Genomic DNA, 18,097 nt, shown 5'->3' on the forward strand with positions numbered 1-18,097 from the left:
ATTATTTTTTTATTGCTTCACATTTTCATGGGAATAATCCAGGTATCTTCCCTTCCCTTCCCTTTCTCCTTTCCTCCACTTCCCTCTCTCCCCCTTCCCTCTCTCCTCCCCTCCCCTTCTCTCCCCTTACCTCCCCTCCCCTCCTCTCTCCTCTCTCCTCCTCTCCTCCCCTCCCCCTCCCCGATATTCCATGAAAATAGTTCAATTGGTTATAGAAATTGCTACAGTGTTGTTCCTACAAATAACTAGAACAGGTATTTTTAGAAAAAATACAAACTCTAATTGCTAAAATCTTTTCTATCACCCGTTTGTAGTTTTCTGCTACAGAGAGGGAAAGAAGCTTCAGTTTAACATGAACTTTCACGTTTCTAAATCATACTTTTCCTTTGAAAATTTCATCCATTCCAATTTTGAACATATTTTTCAAATAAATGAAATATACAAACAGAGGTATGTCCTTCAAAGTAACATCAAGCAGTGCCCTATGTTAGACAAAGCTATGGACCAATAAAGGTATATTAGGCACTTGATAGTCTCATTCAGGAAAAAAATGCTAGCAATGTTGCTTATAGTAACAGCAGAGTTGGGCCCATTGGATAAAAGCTTGGAGATCTTAGTCTCCTTTTCCAGAAAGCCTCTGGGTCTACACAACCTACATTCTCCACCTACCTTGCAGAAGTACTGTTATAATTACAGCTTCTACTTAATTTCTAGACAGGAGCCTTTACACGCTGTCTTCCCTGCTAACATATGTAAATAAGAAAGCAAGGACTGGCACTACAAAGGCAAAAAGACGGCAAAATGAAATAAATTCTACTCCAGTACTTCCTGAATCTAGGGTGTGAACATGTGTAGCTAGGGAAATCATCTCCATCTCCTTTGAGAGCCAGATCAATCTCACAAAATAAAACAGAATACAATTTTATTAAAAAGGAAAAAAGGAAAAATGTAGTTCCTTTTTAGCTCTAAGTATCCATTCAGTGTCAAGGGAAGTAAAAAGTATTATTTTTTTAGATCAGAAATCTGATCCTCTGAGCAGATACATTATGATATTGATTGCCCCTAACTTAAAGGAACTCTGCTAAAGAGGTACCAAGATGCATAAAAATACCACAATTTACTGGGCATGTACACAGAACATAAATACCAAAGACACAATACATAAATATTATGTACCAGAAGCATAGAATAAATTAAATTTAGCACATTTCTTAGGTAAATTTTCCCTATTCCTCTAAAGACCAAACTAGCCTTGGAACAGATGTTATTTCTCTGTTAATTTGTTACCTGGAAAATCTTGTTTCCTACAAATACCAATTTAAATCTGAGACTGAAGGGAAATGGTAAGTCCCACTCTTTCCAGCCTCTTATTCAACATCTGCCTGATTTTAAATACAGAAATCCTTTTTTTCTACATTAAAGGAAGGGTACTTTGGGAGAATTTCCCTTGTGGCCTCTACGTGCTCCCGCTTGAAGCTAAGAAAAGATGTTGGACTGAATGTCTGAAAGAGCAGCTGGCTGTTTGGAGTATTTTCAAGGCAAGATGGCTTCACAACACTAATAGATTTGCCTTAGCAAATTAAAGAGCCATCTTACTGAAATTATTTCCTAAATAATTTTGTTAAATTGAAATCTATCTGATTAGACACTTAGAATTATGAAATCTGTTTTATTGGTTGTGCATAGACACATTTCTTTTAAGGTTGTTAATTTAAAAATGACAATTTTCTTGTTAAAAATACATGTGACACTACATTCTTGAAGAATTTATTCTGAGCTAATCCACAAACTGAGTCTCCAGCTACTTTAGTGGAATGAAAATACAGCATATATTTTGAAATAAATCATGGAAAGAATTGTTACTAGTCAGAGACAAAGAAATAAAGATGATATTCTGTACATAAGCTGATATTCCTACAATACTTTGTAGTTATTGTATGGTTTCAAACAGAAAGGTACATAGAGAAAAATTGACATATAACTTGGTTGACGCGCAGGACTCTAGCAGATTTTTAAAAAATGTGAAATCCACACATAAACACTCACTCCTATTTACAGATAATTTGCATTTTTCATGTACATCTTTTCCATGATGCTCCCATAATTATTTCAATGAAGATAAAATTTAACCAAACAATTTGAGTCCTCCTATGCCAAACTGTACAAATAGGCTGAAACTCTTAGACCAAGTATAAAAAATGATTTTAGGGCTGTTCCAGTAAATGAATCCTACTCTGAGAGCCAGACAATGATTAATATTAGTGTTCTCAAAAGAGTTTCAAGCTGAGGAATGTGGCTTCTGAAAAACTAGATATAAGTTTCATAATTCCTGAAGCTAATGCTAAGGATTCAGAGGTGGACTTCCCAAGGCTTGTGAATGCAGAAAGCAATGGGAAGGATCTAGAGCAGGGATGTCAAACTGCCGGTCCGTGGGCCAGATGCATCATAGTGAAACCACACACACCCCATCGCCGGCAATGGCAAAAAAGTTGCGATACATCCCATGACATTACGAGTTTGACACCCCTGATCTAGAGACTAGCCTAGCAGGGAGTGGCTACATTTGAGAAAGTCTGATGAAACTTGAGATGAAGCTTTGTGTGGCTGAATCTGAGCAAAAATCAAGGTTAATGAATTTTTGTTTGTACCTGTATGGGGTATGCAGGGGACTGAAACATTTAAGATTACTCAAGAGGCTGAAATATTACTGAAACAACTTGCTTCATGGTTTTAGTTCAATAACAAGAACTGTCTATTCGTGGTATTTTGATTCCTTGTGGCCAGATCAGATCCTCATCAATTAATGGCTTATTGTAATCCTGGATGCCTCTGTCTGATCCTGGCAACATTGATGAAAGACTGTGGACTGTTTTTTTTTAATTTTGGGGGGTGGGTGGGTTATGACATGGCTCAGTATTATGTGAGTTGTTTTATAGCTAGCTCTTTAAACTCCCTGCCCCATCTAGCTAGGCTATGAAATCCATCAAAATAAATTAACAATTTTGTAGAAAATATTCAATTGAAGATCAGGATGGCAGTGGTGTTGCCATATGTTATATGTTGCCTATATAAAAATACAGCCAGGGAATAATGCATTGTAACACTACACCCCTAAAATCTATTGTAAAAAAGCCGCCAATGCAACTGAACCCTCTTCCTTATCCTTAGAGGATTTCATCCCTGAAATTCCAATACGGCATCATTTTAGGCTTCTACAAGAGGCTGTATTGGAGTGTATCATGGCATGTATTGGAGTTAACATGGGGTTATTATAAGACAGTGATCATGAGGTAGCTTCCTTCCATTCCTCTCTCAATTGCTGAAGGAGATATTTTTAAGGATAGCCTTAAAACAACCAGAATTTAGAAAGCTATTTTGAACTTGTCCCTGGGTGAGGGGATGACCCTCCCAATAACTCACATTGGGCAGACATAAAATCCAGACTGTTTGGCTAGCCAAGGAGAGAAGAAAAAAAATGATTTTGAGATTTTCTATCCCTCACTGAAGTCGCTTGAGGGGAAGTTGCAGAAGATGTGTGGCTAGGTCTTTGCTCTTATCCTTTTTGCAAGACTTTCCTTGCTCCAGAGAACATCCCCTTTGTGTCATCAGAGGCCAGGCTTCTCTTTAACAGACTAGCCCATTCTGTGACATTGACAGGTCCTTCACTGAATTGGTCTTGCAGATACAGCCCAAAGGAGGCTGTTACAACTTACAAGATTTGAACTTAGCTTCAAATGAATGTTGCTTCCTTAGATTTCAGGATTATTATTTTTTTTGGGGGGGGGGTGTTCCCTGGAATAGCCAGTAGCCTGAATTGGAAGAGCCAGCAGGTTGCATGCAGATCAGAGTAAACAATGATATACTACTTCAGTGCCCCATTCTCTAAACTGGCTTGAAGAGAATCATGGCTTAGGAAGCAGGGTACATACTGAGATAGCTCAGCCAAGAAACATTGGCAAATACTACTGATAAATTCCCACTACCTTCCTTTTCCTTTCTGTGAACTTCTACAGCATTGTTTATCAACCTTGGCAGCTTTTAAAATGTGTGGCCTTCAAGTTCCAGAATTCCCAAGCCAGGCTGGCTGGGGGATTCTGAGTGCTGAAATCCACACATCTTAATATTGCCAAGGTTGAGAAACATTGTTCTAGAGCAGGGGTGTCAAACTCAATTTCATTGAGGGCTGCATCAGCATTGCGGTTGCCCTCAGGGGGCTGGGTGGGTGTGGTCGGGGTGGGTGTGGCCTACTGGGTGGGCATGGCCAGCTCTACATCGTTCACGTCAAGGGTGTCTGTGGGGGCCTGGGCAGGAGTGGGACAGATCTGAGGTCTCTGGCAGAAGGGGGTGGGACCAGGGCAAGTGCCAAGGCATGGTCCACTGGAGGAGCCTCACTGTTCCTCTCCCCTCAGGGGGCTGGATGGTGGTGCGGGCTGCCCGGAGCCCTGGGAAGCAGAGGTCAAATGCCCAGCCTGGCCTTGAGCACCCACGGCACCAAGCCCAGCCTCACTTCCTCAAGGCTGCTGCTCAAGGTTCTCCTGGTTCCTCGCTGTTTCCAGACAGCCTTGTGGAGCTAAGACTGTCTTGGCCACCACAAAATTGTACATTGGTTCCCGGCTGGCCTGGGCCAGGGCCAAGGCAGAGGGGCCGTTCCCTCAGTGTTTCCAGGATAGCTTCGTGGGCCACATGAAACCACTTTGCGGGCCGCATCCAGCCCCCGGGCCTTGTGTTTGACATTCTGTTCTAGAGGCTCTGTTTACCAACAGCCCTAAGTCCAGAACTATGTGATAGAAAATTCTCCTTTTCACTTGCCCCTGATCTTACCAGCAGGTTTCTTGTCTCCTTTCTCATTTTTCCCTTGTATGTTTTTCTGTTAACATTTAGTCAGCCTGGCTTTCCAGTCCCTGTTTATTTTTCCTCCTTCTCCTGCTAAATTCTTGACTCTCAAAAACTAAGGCATGTGTGTGCACTAATATCCCACCCTTCATTTAACCAAAATTGTCTCTCTGAGACAATGGAAAAGGACCATACAGAAAATGAATTGGATTTGCTCTCTTCCTTAAAACCTGTGATGTACACGAGATTCTACTGTTAGGTCTCAAAGATACTGGCAACAAAGCAAGCCCCGTGATTTATAGATGCTCAAAAATATTTTGAAAAATGAAGTGGAGGAAGAAACATCTCCAGACAAACTTCTCTTTCATAGTGTCTGGGTATTTCTGGATTGTAGTCTAGACTAGACAAGTCTCCACTTCCACCTAACTTTGGGACACACATATCCTGCTAATGTATATTTTGTTTGAGATCTCTTGCTATTGCCCTTAGGACTTTCCCCACCATGGGGAACTAAATTGCTGTCAGAGTAATAGTTTCCCTTTTATTTCTATACTATCCAAAATTGGCCTCAAGGTAAGTAAACGCTGTGAGGCTTTATCACCTTGGAAGAAAGACATGTAATAGAAGTGATGTGGAATAGAGACCAGACAGAGATTAGAAATGATGATACTGATTTCATGGAGTCATCATGGTCTACTGACTCAAGAACAGATGCATATCATTTCAGATTAGCAACGAAAAAAAGCCCAACCAGTTTAAGAGAAAAAGCTGATATTTACTGAGGCCAAACACATACAGGGAAGGAACCTAACATGTTCATTCCATGGGAAAAAATATTTCTCAGCTTGATTACATTTGTATCAAGTAGAAAACTCTCATTAGTACCATTGTCATTGATTTGTAGATTTGTATCCTGCTTTCCCTCCAAAAACTCAAGGAAGAACATCATTACATATTTTTTGTTGTAAAGGAGTTGCACATTCAGATCATAGCTAAATCAGTATGAATAAATGTTGTTTCTGTGAGCTTCTCTGAAACTGATAAGTTTGAATTCCCTGACTGTCAATTTCCTTTTGTTGATTGATTTATGGATTATGTACTATCAATTCATTTTCCACTCCTGGTCTTCCTAATTTGCTTGATGTTGACACGGAAAGTAAACAAGGGAGAAATGCCACATGCATGATTTATGCTTCATGTCTTTTATTTTCCCTTGCTTTGTGAGAGTTCAGTCACCTGGAAGAGTCTGCAACACATGTTTTGATGGCTTGATTTGTATAGATCAGGGACAAGCAATGTCATGCCATCCAGATATTTTGAATTTCAGCTTAATTAGTCTGGCACAGCTAAACAACTTTGGCTGATGCTGAAAGCGAAGCTGGGCCAGGGGTAGAGAATATTTTGGCTGTGGGCTGGACTGAAAACTTGGGGGAAAAATACAGAAAGCAAACTGCTTCCAAATTATTGCTATGTTAATGAAATCACCAGGACTGGAGGGAAACTTTCCCTTTTGTCCTCCCCATTGGCTATGTCAAGAATAAAGGACTATGGAGCTATAGCCCGCAGCATCTGGAGGATACTGGGTTATTCATTCTAGTACAATTGACTGATAACTGATGGCTGCTGGTCTTGCTTCACAAAAAGCAGTTCTGTGAACCATTGCCTTTCCCAGTTAGCTGTTTAGCTTCTTCTGCTTGTTGCAATAATTGGGGTGTGGGGGTGGGTGGGGAGGGGTGGGGAATGTCTTCTGCTCTTGAACTTGACAGCTTGATTATGCATTTCTTTTCCACTGTCATAATACTTGCATTATGGAGGGAACTCATTCTTTTGGAAAAGAAGTGTTTTTCTTTTCTTTTTAATTTGGATGAACTGAGTTCAGACAACAGTGTAGTGACTCTTTATGCTAGTTGCTTAAGACCCTTAGAAACCAATAGCCTTGCAAAATAAAATAAAATGAACTGGAAATGTCAAAAGTGAACTATGGATTCTGTGGAGGTATAAAAGTAAAAAACTGCCCAATAATTTTTATAGCTTTAATTTTACTTGTTTATTCCAGCTTTTTCTGTGTGTGTAGTTATGATCTCTCAGAAGACAGCAAATAAAGTCTAGAATTTTTGACAGATTTAGTCTAGCTCTTCTCCAGAGGTTTAGCACTTTACTGCAAGTGCTTGGTTTTCAGAAAACTGGAAGAAATGCAATCTTTCTGATTGTTGTAAACAGCGCAGAACAGAGCAAAAGCAAATGACAAAACTATCCCTTGAAATGGAATAGAATATGAGATATGAGTTCACATCAGCATGCTCATCCCTACATTTGTCTACCTTTGATTATTTTATTGTTGAGTTCTTTTTATGTTAGAATAAGCTATCATTTTCTCTAGTATGAGAGAAAGGTATCAAGGATTAGTAGGGGTCACTTAGTATTCAGACTAAACAATTATTCCACCTATGTAATGCAATTGAAGCTCAGAATGTCTGAACAGTGATATTTAATGCCACATTGGATGCAACTATGGGTGTAGCCACTCAATTTTCTTTGCAATAGTACAGATGTGATTTGTCAGTGTATTCTTTAGGCATGACTTTGCAGATTCTCAACATAGCCAACAATTCTGGAATCCAGGTAATCCTTTATCCAAATACTAATTGATCCTGCTTAGCTGGCAAAATGAAGCATTATTTTTATGGTGGATAGTTGATACTAAAAAAAAAAAAACCACCCCAAATTATGAAAGACCTTTTGTACAGACAGCTCTTCTTGGTTTCTTTGGATCCAAATCATTTTGTGAATTATATGTGAAGTAATGTGATCATTTGGTCCATGAAACCAGGTTTTATATGAACCATTCACAGCTGCAATTCATTATATGATGTTCCATGATTAACATGCTAACTCTAATTTTAGGTCAATGGTCAGACAGGCAATGGAAATTTTGGCTTGTGATATCTATTGCCTCTTCATTGACTACATGATATGTTTTCCTCTCTCCTTAACTACTATTATTCTGATTAAAACATATTGTTTGATTTGACTCTCATGTTATCTTAGCAAGTCCTTACTTACATAGGTATACCTTAAAGGTTTTTCAGGCAGACCGAGTCCCCAAAGAGAAGATACATGAATTGCACAGATAGTGAGAGATTTTATAGAAAATGAAATAATATTTTATATTCAATCCTGCCATCCCAGGAGTAGTTTTCATGGTGCACTGGCTTTTTCAAAACTATGTGGTATACCAATAGATATATGGGGTTATATTAAGTAAAAATATGTGTGTATTGCAAACTTTCCTAATCAAACCAAATTATTACCTTTTAAAAACTACATGGTATGAATGATCCTGTGACATTGGAAAGAAAGATATGCAATTGGATTTGAATAATAAGGGACAGTAGGCAGATTAGTGGGAATTCTTACCAATACTTATTTTATTTTCTCTTTCTTGTTCAATCTGCTTCCTTCTCTCTTCAAAATAAGGGAGAAAAGTTAGTCTTCTTTAATAATTTAATTAAACGGATTGGGAAATGTCCCCAAAGGCCATTTAAGGTCTGTGACATCAAGTTTCTTCATGTATTTTAAAAGCATTAATGTTTGCCTCCAACAATGTCAATGTTTATCAGAAAAAATGCAGTGTTTGCTGTATATTAAAGAAGCAATTTTAAAGGAATAGGGAATGAGAAAAACCAATTGATGCAGAAATCCTCCTTGGGATAAATGCTTATTTTGTCACAGCTATCTAGTAATCAGTTCTCAGATAAATAACTTAAACATTTCTTCGTTAAAATGTTGTCTAACTGAATAAGCAACGTGATGAAATACAATTAATTTATCAGTGTTATCTCTATTCCTGGGACATAGGGGCAAATTAAACTATCAAACCTTAGAGTTCATTGTGGTTAAAATAAAGCCACTGGTTTGTTTATAGACTTTCAGTCTGGTGAAGCAACAAAATCAGCTGAAATTTATGAATCAGAATTAGAAAATTATGATAATATAATATTCAAGCAAGTTGATCTGAAAGCACAGATAATGCTTGAGATATCCATTTCCCCAGACAAATGATAAGCCATATTTAAATCAACTTCAATCCTACATATACCAGGGGAATAAATATGTATAAGTCCTATAAAAATAACTGGGAATGTTTAATTTTTAGGAGACAAGGCGAGATGGGAATATATGTAGTATCTGAATATATATATTACTCTGCCAGATTTAGTACTGTACTAGACAATCTGTGATCCTCTGGGTAATTCTTCTTTCCACATATAATACAGGCTTGCACTGTTACCCCCTTTTCTCCTGACCCTTAGGAGAGCCCCAGTGATGCTGATGCTGCCTCTTTCTTCTCCTTGGCTGACCTGCAGAACTGCCTGCCACTTTGCTGGATGGAGGAGGAACCAAGGGAGTCATAGACTATGAGGAAAACTGTACTCCCACCCGATTTTGGCATGTATCCAAGGACCCCCTTCCTTCAGGGAGAAAGTAGGATCACCTGTCAATTGCTAGCATCCCTCCCCCCTAGCCAGACCTACCTTGCCAGCAGGCATTTCAGTTGCTCCCTTGCCTTTCCCCACTGGCCATCACTATTAAGAGATGTCATATTTTGACCTAGGTTCCAAAGTGCCCAATGGCTACATACCTGTTGGGCCTTGTTGGCAACTGACTGGGTGCAGCGGTCAGAGGGTGATAGGAAAGAGGGGATGCCCTTCCCATTTTCCCTTGAACTATGCAGCTTACAGGTTTCTGGGAAATGTACTTGAAATCTGTGGTGGTGCTGATATGGGCACAACTTCCCCAAATTTCATTCCCATGAGTGTCATGGGTCCTAGCATTCTGTAAATTAGTCCATTCAATAATTGTTTCCGTATATTTTCAAATTTAACCCAAATGAAGGTTACAAGCAAACAAACACAAGAGTTCTAGCATTGAATATTTCTGAGAGAGCTGATGCCTCATTTTGCTTTCAGTTTCTTTCTGTGTTCCCAAAAGAAATGGAACTATGTTTGAATGATTCCACATCCGAAACACATCAGGGCTGCAAATCCTTCATGTTGACAAAGCCAACATTATGTATAAAAAATGCAGTATTTGAACTCTGTTGGTAAAATGAGCCATTGTTTGTCTGACTCAGCCAACCTTGCTTAACAACACAGTTACACCATGTTCTTTTCTACTACGGGGATTTGGAACTCACCGGTGATTCAATTAGATGTGCTTTTGATATTGTTATTTATATTGCCTGACAAAACTAGAAGTTAATGAAGCATATCGAAAAACAGCCACTTTTTTTTCCCAGAGATGATTTTACACTGCAAATCAATTTGGGAAGGAAAAAGAAATCCCCTCTCAACAAAGTTGTCTTAATAAAGGGCTTACTTTCTAAACAGGATAGCCTGCATTATTCCCAGCTTTGACCTTGTGTCAGAAAATTACTAAGCAGTTCTAATTTAAAATTTACAAGACAGAAAGCAGAGCATCTTTAGTGCTTCTTGCTTGAAGGTTACAGTGATTTTGATTTTGTCCACTGCATAAATCTCATGAACAGAAATTTTTTTGAAATAAAGGCTAAGATGAGGTTGGATGAAAACAAACCAGAAATTGTGTTTCACAGCTAAACAGAAAGAATATCTATAAAGCAACACTGGGATTATAAGCAAGATGCTTCACATTGATTTATTCTGGGCAAACTCAGCATTGGATGGAGTCCCAGTGACCAGTGAGTGCAATAATTTAAAAACCATCATTCTCAATCAGCCATCAGAAAATTTCTACAGCTACTGTTGTGAAACAGCACACAGCATTTGTCCGCTCGTTTATCACAGTTGACAAGGTGGTTGGTTGAATGAGCTTAGGTATGCATTACACATAGATAAAGCACTTGTAATATAGTTTTAGTATACACAAACAGCAGCAACATACACTTTGAGTTTTAAGAATTTATTTCTTCCAATAAATTGCTATTCTGCTCTCTTGATATATTCAGAACATGTATGCAAAGGGGGTGGGTTCAGGCACAGGAAAAGGTTAGGTGGTAAAACAGGCACTGAAAGAAAAAACTCAGTACAAATCCTTTGTTGTTTTCACTTAAAGACAAATAAAAGGGTTTTCATCCAAGCTCAGTGACTGGGATGCTTAATTTTTAATTGGAACTATTTGTTTAATATTAAACAGGGGCATATAATTTGGCCTTTCATTTTTCTGTACAGTTGCTCTCAATACAAACCAAGAGATAAAATTATTGGGCCTTGCCTAGATCATGTCTTGCAGGTAACTAGAAAAGCAGATAGGAAAGATAAATGATTTTGAATAAATTCAAAGTAAAAAAAAAAAGGAGGCATATTTACAGCTGCATCTATGTAGCCTGAGGCATCCATAAATTTTTCTAGTCATTAAATTGTAGCATGGCTGGCTAGCAGTTGTATAAATTATTATTTAAATAGTTGCATTAAACAAATTCTATTTCAAACTGCAACCTGACAGAGTACTGTTGTTTGGGGTTAGAGATCCATTCCCCAAAGACTGTGATCACACATCTATGACCAACTAGTTAATTAAAACTTTGTGCACTTCAAGGAGCATCTAGAATGTTACAGTGAATCCTATGAAGAGTAACGTAATAATGCCATTGATCTTAGAGACATACTCTGATTTACATTCTGGCACACTGATTGGCCTGATTTTTTCCCCATTCTCTGTATTGCATTTATATATGGAGCATTGATGATTCATTTAGCATTTCCTCCCAAAATAAGTGAGTCAGGATCAGAAATAAGAAGCAGTCATGATGTTTGTGCCAGCAGAAAAGCAACAGGAGCCTCAGAAGTAGACACTAGGATATTAATTTGAAGGCCGGAAGTAAGATGCATGCTCCTTTCTTTCAGATACTTTGGGCCCAAGCCCAAAGATGTCTAGCAAAATGGACAGAATCCGATGGACAGAATCTTGTCAAACTAAAGTTATAACCCTGATAGACATGTCCTGAGAGATTCTAGAGTATGGCTACCCTGAACTTCTTTTTTTCTCCCCCATTCAGCTTGGGACTGTGCAGTCTCTTAATTTGGGCTTCTCTCCGTAATGTACTATCTCCTCCCCAAGAACACTTTGTGCTTCCAAGATTCCCCTCCAGCTTCTCCAGGTGCAATTCCACCTCAGATACAGTGGCACAGAACACATTTAACTAGTTTAGTTACCAGTAGTTTTATTTGCAAAGCATGCCAAACTGGACTCAGTCAGAAAATGGGTTAATTCAGTAGCCTGGTGCTATATGAATGCAGCAGATTTTTTGAATTCCGGCTTTATTTTGTCTATGTCTCCTTTGCTAAGCAAAATTCCACTTAGTAACTCCCAGTAGTGGAAGCTTCCAACACCTTCAATTGGAAACAAAAGTAGATAAAAAAGTTCCAGATTCTGCTGTATGTGCCCCCACCCACCCCACCCCCAATGCCAGATCTGAGATTGGGGTTTCTTAACTATCACTGACACGGTACGATTGCTACATTTGGACACAACTAACAAACAGTAAAGTCAGATCTATTACATGAATAAATATTATTATAAAAGCAAATATATTGCAATATTAAGTTTTGTAATAAAAAAGGAAGGTATTATGATATTTTTGTAAAAGTTATCAGAAAGCAGGTTATTACAGAGAAAATAAGATGAGGTGTCCTTCAAGTTGAGCTTGACTCATAAACATGAATCTCTGAGCTTGGTGCCCTCTGGATACATTTGATGCTAACTCCTATCATCTAACACTCTCCTAGCATGGATTTTGATTATGTATCCTCAGGATTATGAGGTTTGCTATTCAATACATCTACAGGGCAACATGTTGAAGAAGGCTGAAATACATTTAGTAACAACAATTTACCTGATTGCTTAGAAGATGCAATGAAATGCAATGCTTTTGATAATTTTTGTTTCTCCTTTTCTCTTTTAAAAGACCTATCATTGATAACGCTTAGCTTCTGGTTACCCTAATCTTTTTTTTTAATCATCCTGCTAAAAAGATGTGAGGAATGGAAAACAAAAAGTGATAAATTCTAGTTTGCTGTAGTGGTTAAGACACGAGGCTAGAAACTGAGAGTCTTGAGTTCTTAGTCGGGAAAAACTGGCTGAGTGACTTTGGGCTTGCCAATCTCCCTCAACCCAGCCCAATCTCCCAACCACCTCACAGGATTGTTGTTACAGGAAAAATAGGAGGAGGAATGCTTGCCACCTTGAATTATTTATAAAAATAATAAAGGTAAGAGAGGAAGGAAGGAAGGAAGGAAGGAAGGAAGGAAGGAAGGAAGAAAGAAAGAAAGAAAGAAAGAAAGAAAGAAAAAAAAACAAAAAAAAAACCTTAAGATTGTTCGAGTAAGTCAATAGCACAACCTGGTAATGGAAATAATTTTTTTTTTTAAAAAAAAAGAAAAGCCATATCCACCAACTCACCCTAAATGTTGTGTTTAATTGAATCAATGTCATCATTTTGTGCCCAGTCTTTAAGCATCTCTGATTCAGAGACCTCTGGAGCCTTATGTCAAAATAGAGCAAATTTTGAAAAATCATCAATTTCCCTTGAGCTTTTAGAGGACCCAAGGAGGGCTTCACTTAACCAGATTGTGGATTTTCCTGTGTGTTACTTTTTAATGCCATGTTTTTGCCAAAAGCGATGGAAAGTAGGCACAATATCAGGCTTCAGTGTTTCTTAATTAATTACTTTGAAAGAATGTGTGGCGGGCTTATGAGATAGCACTTCATGAACAGCTATTTCCAATGGTTCCTTGTGTACAAATAAAATTAAAGTTCTATTTTCAGGCATACTAATGCCACCATAGAGGCTAATTATGCTTCTGTTGAGGCTCTTTCTGTTTTTAGCTGATGTGTTTGGGCCTTATGCTCTATAGAAGGAATTATAGAGGCATATAAATAGAAATAATGGAAGAAAGGTCTTGCTTGCCCATTTCTGTTTTGGGATTAAAATAGATAATTCATTCATACCACACTGAGGAGAACTCCCCCCTTCTCCCTCACTGTTCATCAACTTTGGTCTCTAAAAAAATCGCAAGTATTCCTGCACCATTTATAAAATCCAGCATTTCTTGATTTTGAGAGAAAATGGCTCATAGCTGTGAACAGAAACTACACTAAGATCTGTTATCATGTAGAAGGCTTAACTCAGCAAAAGTTCATATTGCAGTGCAAATGTCAGATCAACTCTCTCCATATAGTGCCTATATATTTATCTTCCTTCTGCCCCTTGAATAGGATTTAACAAACATTTTGGTTCAGCTTGAGTCTATGCCTAAGTAAGACCTACATCTGAGTTATGATGGTCCACTATCATACTTATATCAAAGATTTTGGTACTTAGATCAACTACCTCCTTATTTAATTGGTGGATTAGTTATAAGATTTTTTTAGGCTAAATATTTGGGAGCACATCAACATTTATAATGCTGGGGACAATTCAGATGTTTATTATTTTGTTGATATTTGGGTTCTGCTTTCCTAGCAAGTCATTGTATCCAAATGTTTTCTGAATCAATGCTAGGACTGATAATTTAATCTTGGCATTAAAATGGTGATGCAACAATGAGTATGTGTGTGTTAATTTTTATTCCATTATTGCAGTCTTATAATTTATTTATAAGATTTAATCTTGTGTCAGCTGTAATGATGGTGATCTAATTACAGTGGGCTGATAGATCCAAGTGATTTTTTGGGGAAAAAAAGCTAGCAGAGTATTGACTGGCATGATTTACACTCCAAGTACTAGGAAAACAATCTTGAAAGACTGAAGAAGGGTGAAAAGACAGGATGAAAGAAGAATGTCTCTTATAATTGTAGCCAAATTGGGCTAAACCTGCTTCAAGAAAATATCCAAGACTTTCTTTTCTAGAACAATTCCCAGAAGCAAGTGGGAATGGTACTCATAGAAGGAAATATCCTGGAAGAAGGAGGGCTCTTGGACATTGCTAGAGGGAGAACTTTAGTAAGGCCACATTTATTAAAAATTATGCATGGAGTGGGTTTAGAGCAGGGGTCCCCAACCCCAAAGTTGCAGACTGGTACCAGTCTATGGCCTGTTAAGAATCAGGCCACACAGCTGGAGGTGTGAGGTGGGCAAATGAAATTGCACATGTGCAGGATGTAGGTTGCCTATTCCTCCCCCCACCCCCAGTCCGTGGAGAAATTGTCTTCCATGAAACCGGTCCCTAGTGTCAAAAAGTTTGGGGACCCTGGTTTAGAAGGTGTCACTGATGATTCTGGACCAATCAAGAGCTTTTTGTTTCTACAATGCTTCAAGCAGAGCACTTCCTGTTTCTAAAGAGCAAAGCTTTCATAACTTCTCCTGGCACATGTTCTAACATTAAGATGATGCATCTGAACCTTTTGAATGCTCCCTTTAGCTGTTCCGGTGAGTGGCTGCAATGTCTATGTGAAAAGGTGAATCACATTGTTATTGCACCTTAGTGGGATGAATCATGTTGCCTCGAATTGTGGCTGCTTACAAACCTATTATTCACACTGAAAGATGTCTTTGTATTATTGCCACCTTGTGGTTAACAGGCAAAAGGTTTTCTTTAAGCAGATTGGAACAGTGCAGGCTGGTTCCAAAAACGATGCTAGACTGAGCACTGTCAGACAACAAACCAAAGTATATAATTAACTGCTTCCCCCCATTTATGCTATGCAAACTACCAGCCTAGTACAGCAACATTCCCAAATAAATGATGGGTATGCGGCTCAAACACTATTGAATGCTATTGATTAACTGGACACATTTCAATCTGATTTCTGGCTTGATTTGGGCATTAGTCTTTGTCTCTCCAGTAAATGACCTCTGGTGGACTCCTGAGCAGATTCCAATAACACAGAAGATGACTCACAATACTATGTAAATTGATCCATAACTGAAAACCCAGCAAAATCTTGCTTTTGAAATGATGATTCATTCAGAATCTTTAGTTTTCAAAATGTGGATCTAAATCAAATCCTTCCTTGAGAACCACTAAAAAAAAATTCAAAATATTTTGCAAATGTACCTCCTAAAAGAATTGGAAGCATATTACTCTACTAGGTGGGCATGGCCAGCTCAAGGTGACTTGCGTCAGGGGCACTTGTGTGGGCCTGGGCAGGAGTGGGGCGGATCCAAGGGTCTCCTGCAGAGGGGGGTGGGACCGGGGTGAATGCCAGGGCATGGTCCACTGGAGGAGCCTCACTGTCCCTTTCAGGCCATGCGTGGGGGGCCATGGATTGTGGTATAGGTCCCCTGCCCACATCACCAGGACCTCACAGCCTTGCCTAGCCCAGTTGTGCTTACCTCCTCCTTGAGGCTGCTGCTCCTGTACACGCTTTCCTTGGCCAGGTTATTCATGGTGGGTGCAGGAGGGCAAAGTGCATGGGTCAGAGGGAGGCCCACTCCCTCTCCATGCGAGGAGACCTGGTTTTGTAACCAAATCATCCTCAGCAATAGGATGGGAGACCACCAGGTGATGGGGAAAGGGCAACAGGGCTGCTGTTGGCCAAGTGCTAAGGCAGGACTTCCCTCAGACCCTCCCTCCTCTTATTCCAATTTCCCTTCCTCCGTTCCTCCGTTCCTTCCTTCCTTCCTCCTTCCCTCCCCTCCTTCCCTCCTTCCCTCCTTTTCATTCCCATCTTCTTCTTTCCTTCCCTTTCTTTCTTCCTGTTTCCCTCCCCTCCTTCCCTCCCTCCCTCCCTCTCTCTGTGCTCAGGAAGGGACAAGGGGAGGGGGAGAGGTTGGCAGCGCTTCTCCCAAAGAATAAGAGAGTTGGAAGAGACCTTTGAGGTCTTTAGTCCAAGCTCCTGCTCAAGCAGAGGACCTATACCATTCCAGACAATGGAATATCCAATCTCTTCTTAAAAGCCTCCAGTGATGGAGCATCCACAACTTCTGAAGGCAAGCCTTTTCACTGGTTAGTTGCTTTCACAATCCTTAGTTCTAGGCTGGTTTTCTTCTTGATTAGTTTCCATCTATTATTGCCTTCTGATGCTTTGGAAAATAGGTTGACCCCTTCTTGTCTGTGGCAGCCCATCAAATATTGGAATACCGCTATAATGTCACCACCCCTAGTCCTTTTCACTAAGTTAGACATACCCAATTCCCACAAATGTTTGTCATATGTTTTAGCCTCCAGTCCCCTAATCATCTTTGTTTAATATCCATTAAGACCAGATGGTGCCCCTTGTTTGGTTTATAGAACAGTGGCCACGAGCAGAGCCTTCTCAGAGACAGCACCCCAATTATAGAGCTTTCTCCCAAGGAAAATATGAATAGTGCATCCCTCACCCGTTTAGAGGCAACTCCAAACACACTGTTCAACCAGGCATATGTAGAACAACACCACATTTAATGGTCAAACAGCACTAAGTAAATTACTACTAATATTTTTCTTTCTTAAAATACAGTTTTAATATTGTTTTTAAGCAGTGCTGGTGATACTTTGCTATAGCTGTCTTTGACAGTTTTCTTGTAAACTACCCTGGATTTCTCCAAAATATTTAATTTAGAATTAGACGTTGATCTAATAAATTAGGCAGAAGAAACAAATGTTTAAATACATCTAAATTCCACAGACCTACTGCCTCCTAGGCACATACTGCAGAGAAAATAAGGCATTGCATTTCTAGCCAGTATAGCCATAGGATTATGGGAACTGTGGTCCATGACACCCAAAAGACATTAGTTTGGATAAGTCTGGATTAAATTATAAAAGAGCAGATGAGGGGAAGTAGAAGCGAGAAACACTTTCCACGTCTCCAACAAAATAATGTGGGGGGCAGTTGACTTGGCCTTTTAATTTCAACTCACGCCAATACCTCTTAATTTCCCATTCAATCCAAAGAGTTCTATTATTGGCTGGATTTTAGGGAGGGGAGGCAGCAAGAATAGACCACAAAGCCAATCTGCAAGTTTACTCTCTCACCTGCCTGCACACCACCTTCCCGATGCAGCACATGGCTCCAAGCCATCTCCCCAGAGGTCCTTTGCAGATAATTCCATATATTTCTTTCAGGCCTCTCACTTTTCTGAGAATCGCAACGCAACTAACCCAACCCCCCCAAACCGCCTCACCTTCTTGCTGGCCTTCTGCAAACTGCCTGGCATCTAGTCTTGTCATCTTGCTTCTCTTTGCTGCCAGTGGCTGTGGTTTTCCCACGCAGGGGTGGGGAAAGAGAAGCACTCACAGGCTGTGATGCCAGGCAGTGGTCCAGGGAGGTGCTGGTGGTGGGGGCAGTGCTGATCTAAACT

At 39.5% G+C, this 18,097-nt stretch overlaps 1 protein-coding gene across 1 annotated transcript in view; it reads right to left on the reverse strand.

Moving 5' to 3' along the window:
- Positions 1-17,817, reverse strand: part of ALK (ALK receptor tyrosine kinase) — a 155,852-nt gene extending 138,035 nt beyond the window's left edge. Inside the window, exon 1 of the mRNA XM_029286012.1 lies at positions 17,772-17,817. Coding sequence (XP_029141845.1) covers positions 17,772-17,817 — 46 coding nt within the window. The remainder of the gene's footprint in view (positions 1-17,771) is intronic.
- Between the last annotated feature and the right edge of the window lie 280 nt (positions 17,818-18,097).

The sequence above is a fragment of the Protobothrops mucrosquamatus genome, unplaced genomic scaffold, assembly GCF_001527695.2.
Source record: "Protobothrops mucrosquamatus isolate PMUCROS unplaced genomic scaffold, P.Mucros_1.0 scaffold2697, whole genome shotgun sequence".
NCBI classification, from domain to species: domain Eukaryota; kingdom Metazoa; phylum Chordata; class Lepidosauria; order Squamata; family Viperidae; genus Protobothrops; species Protobothrops mucrosquamatus.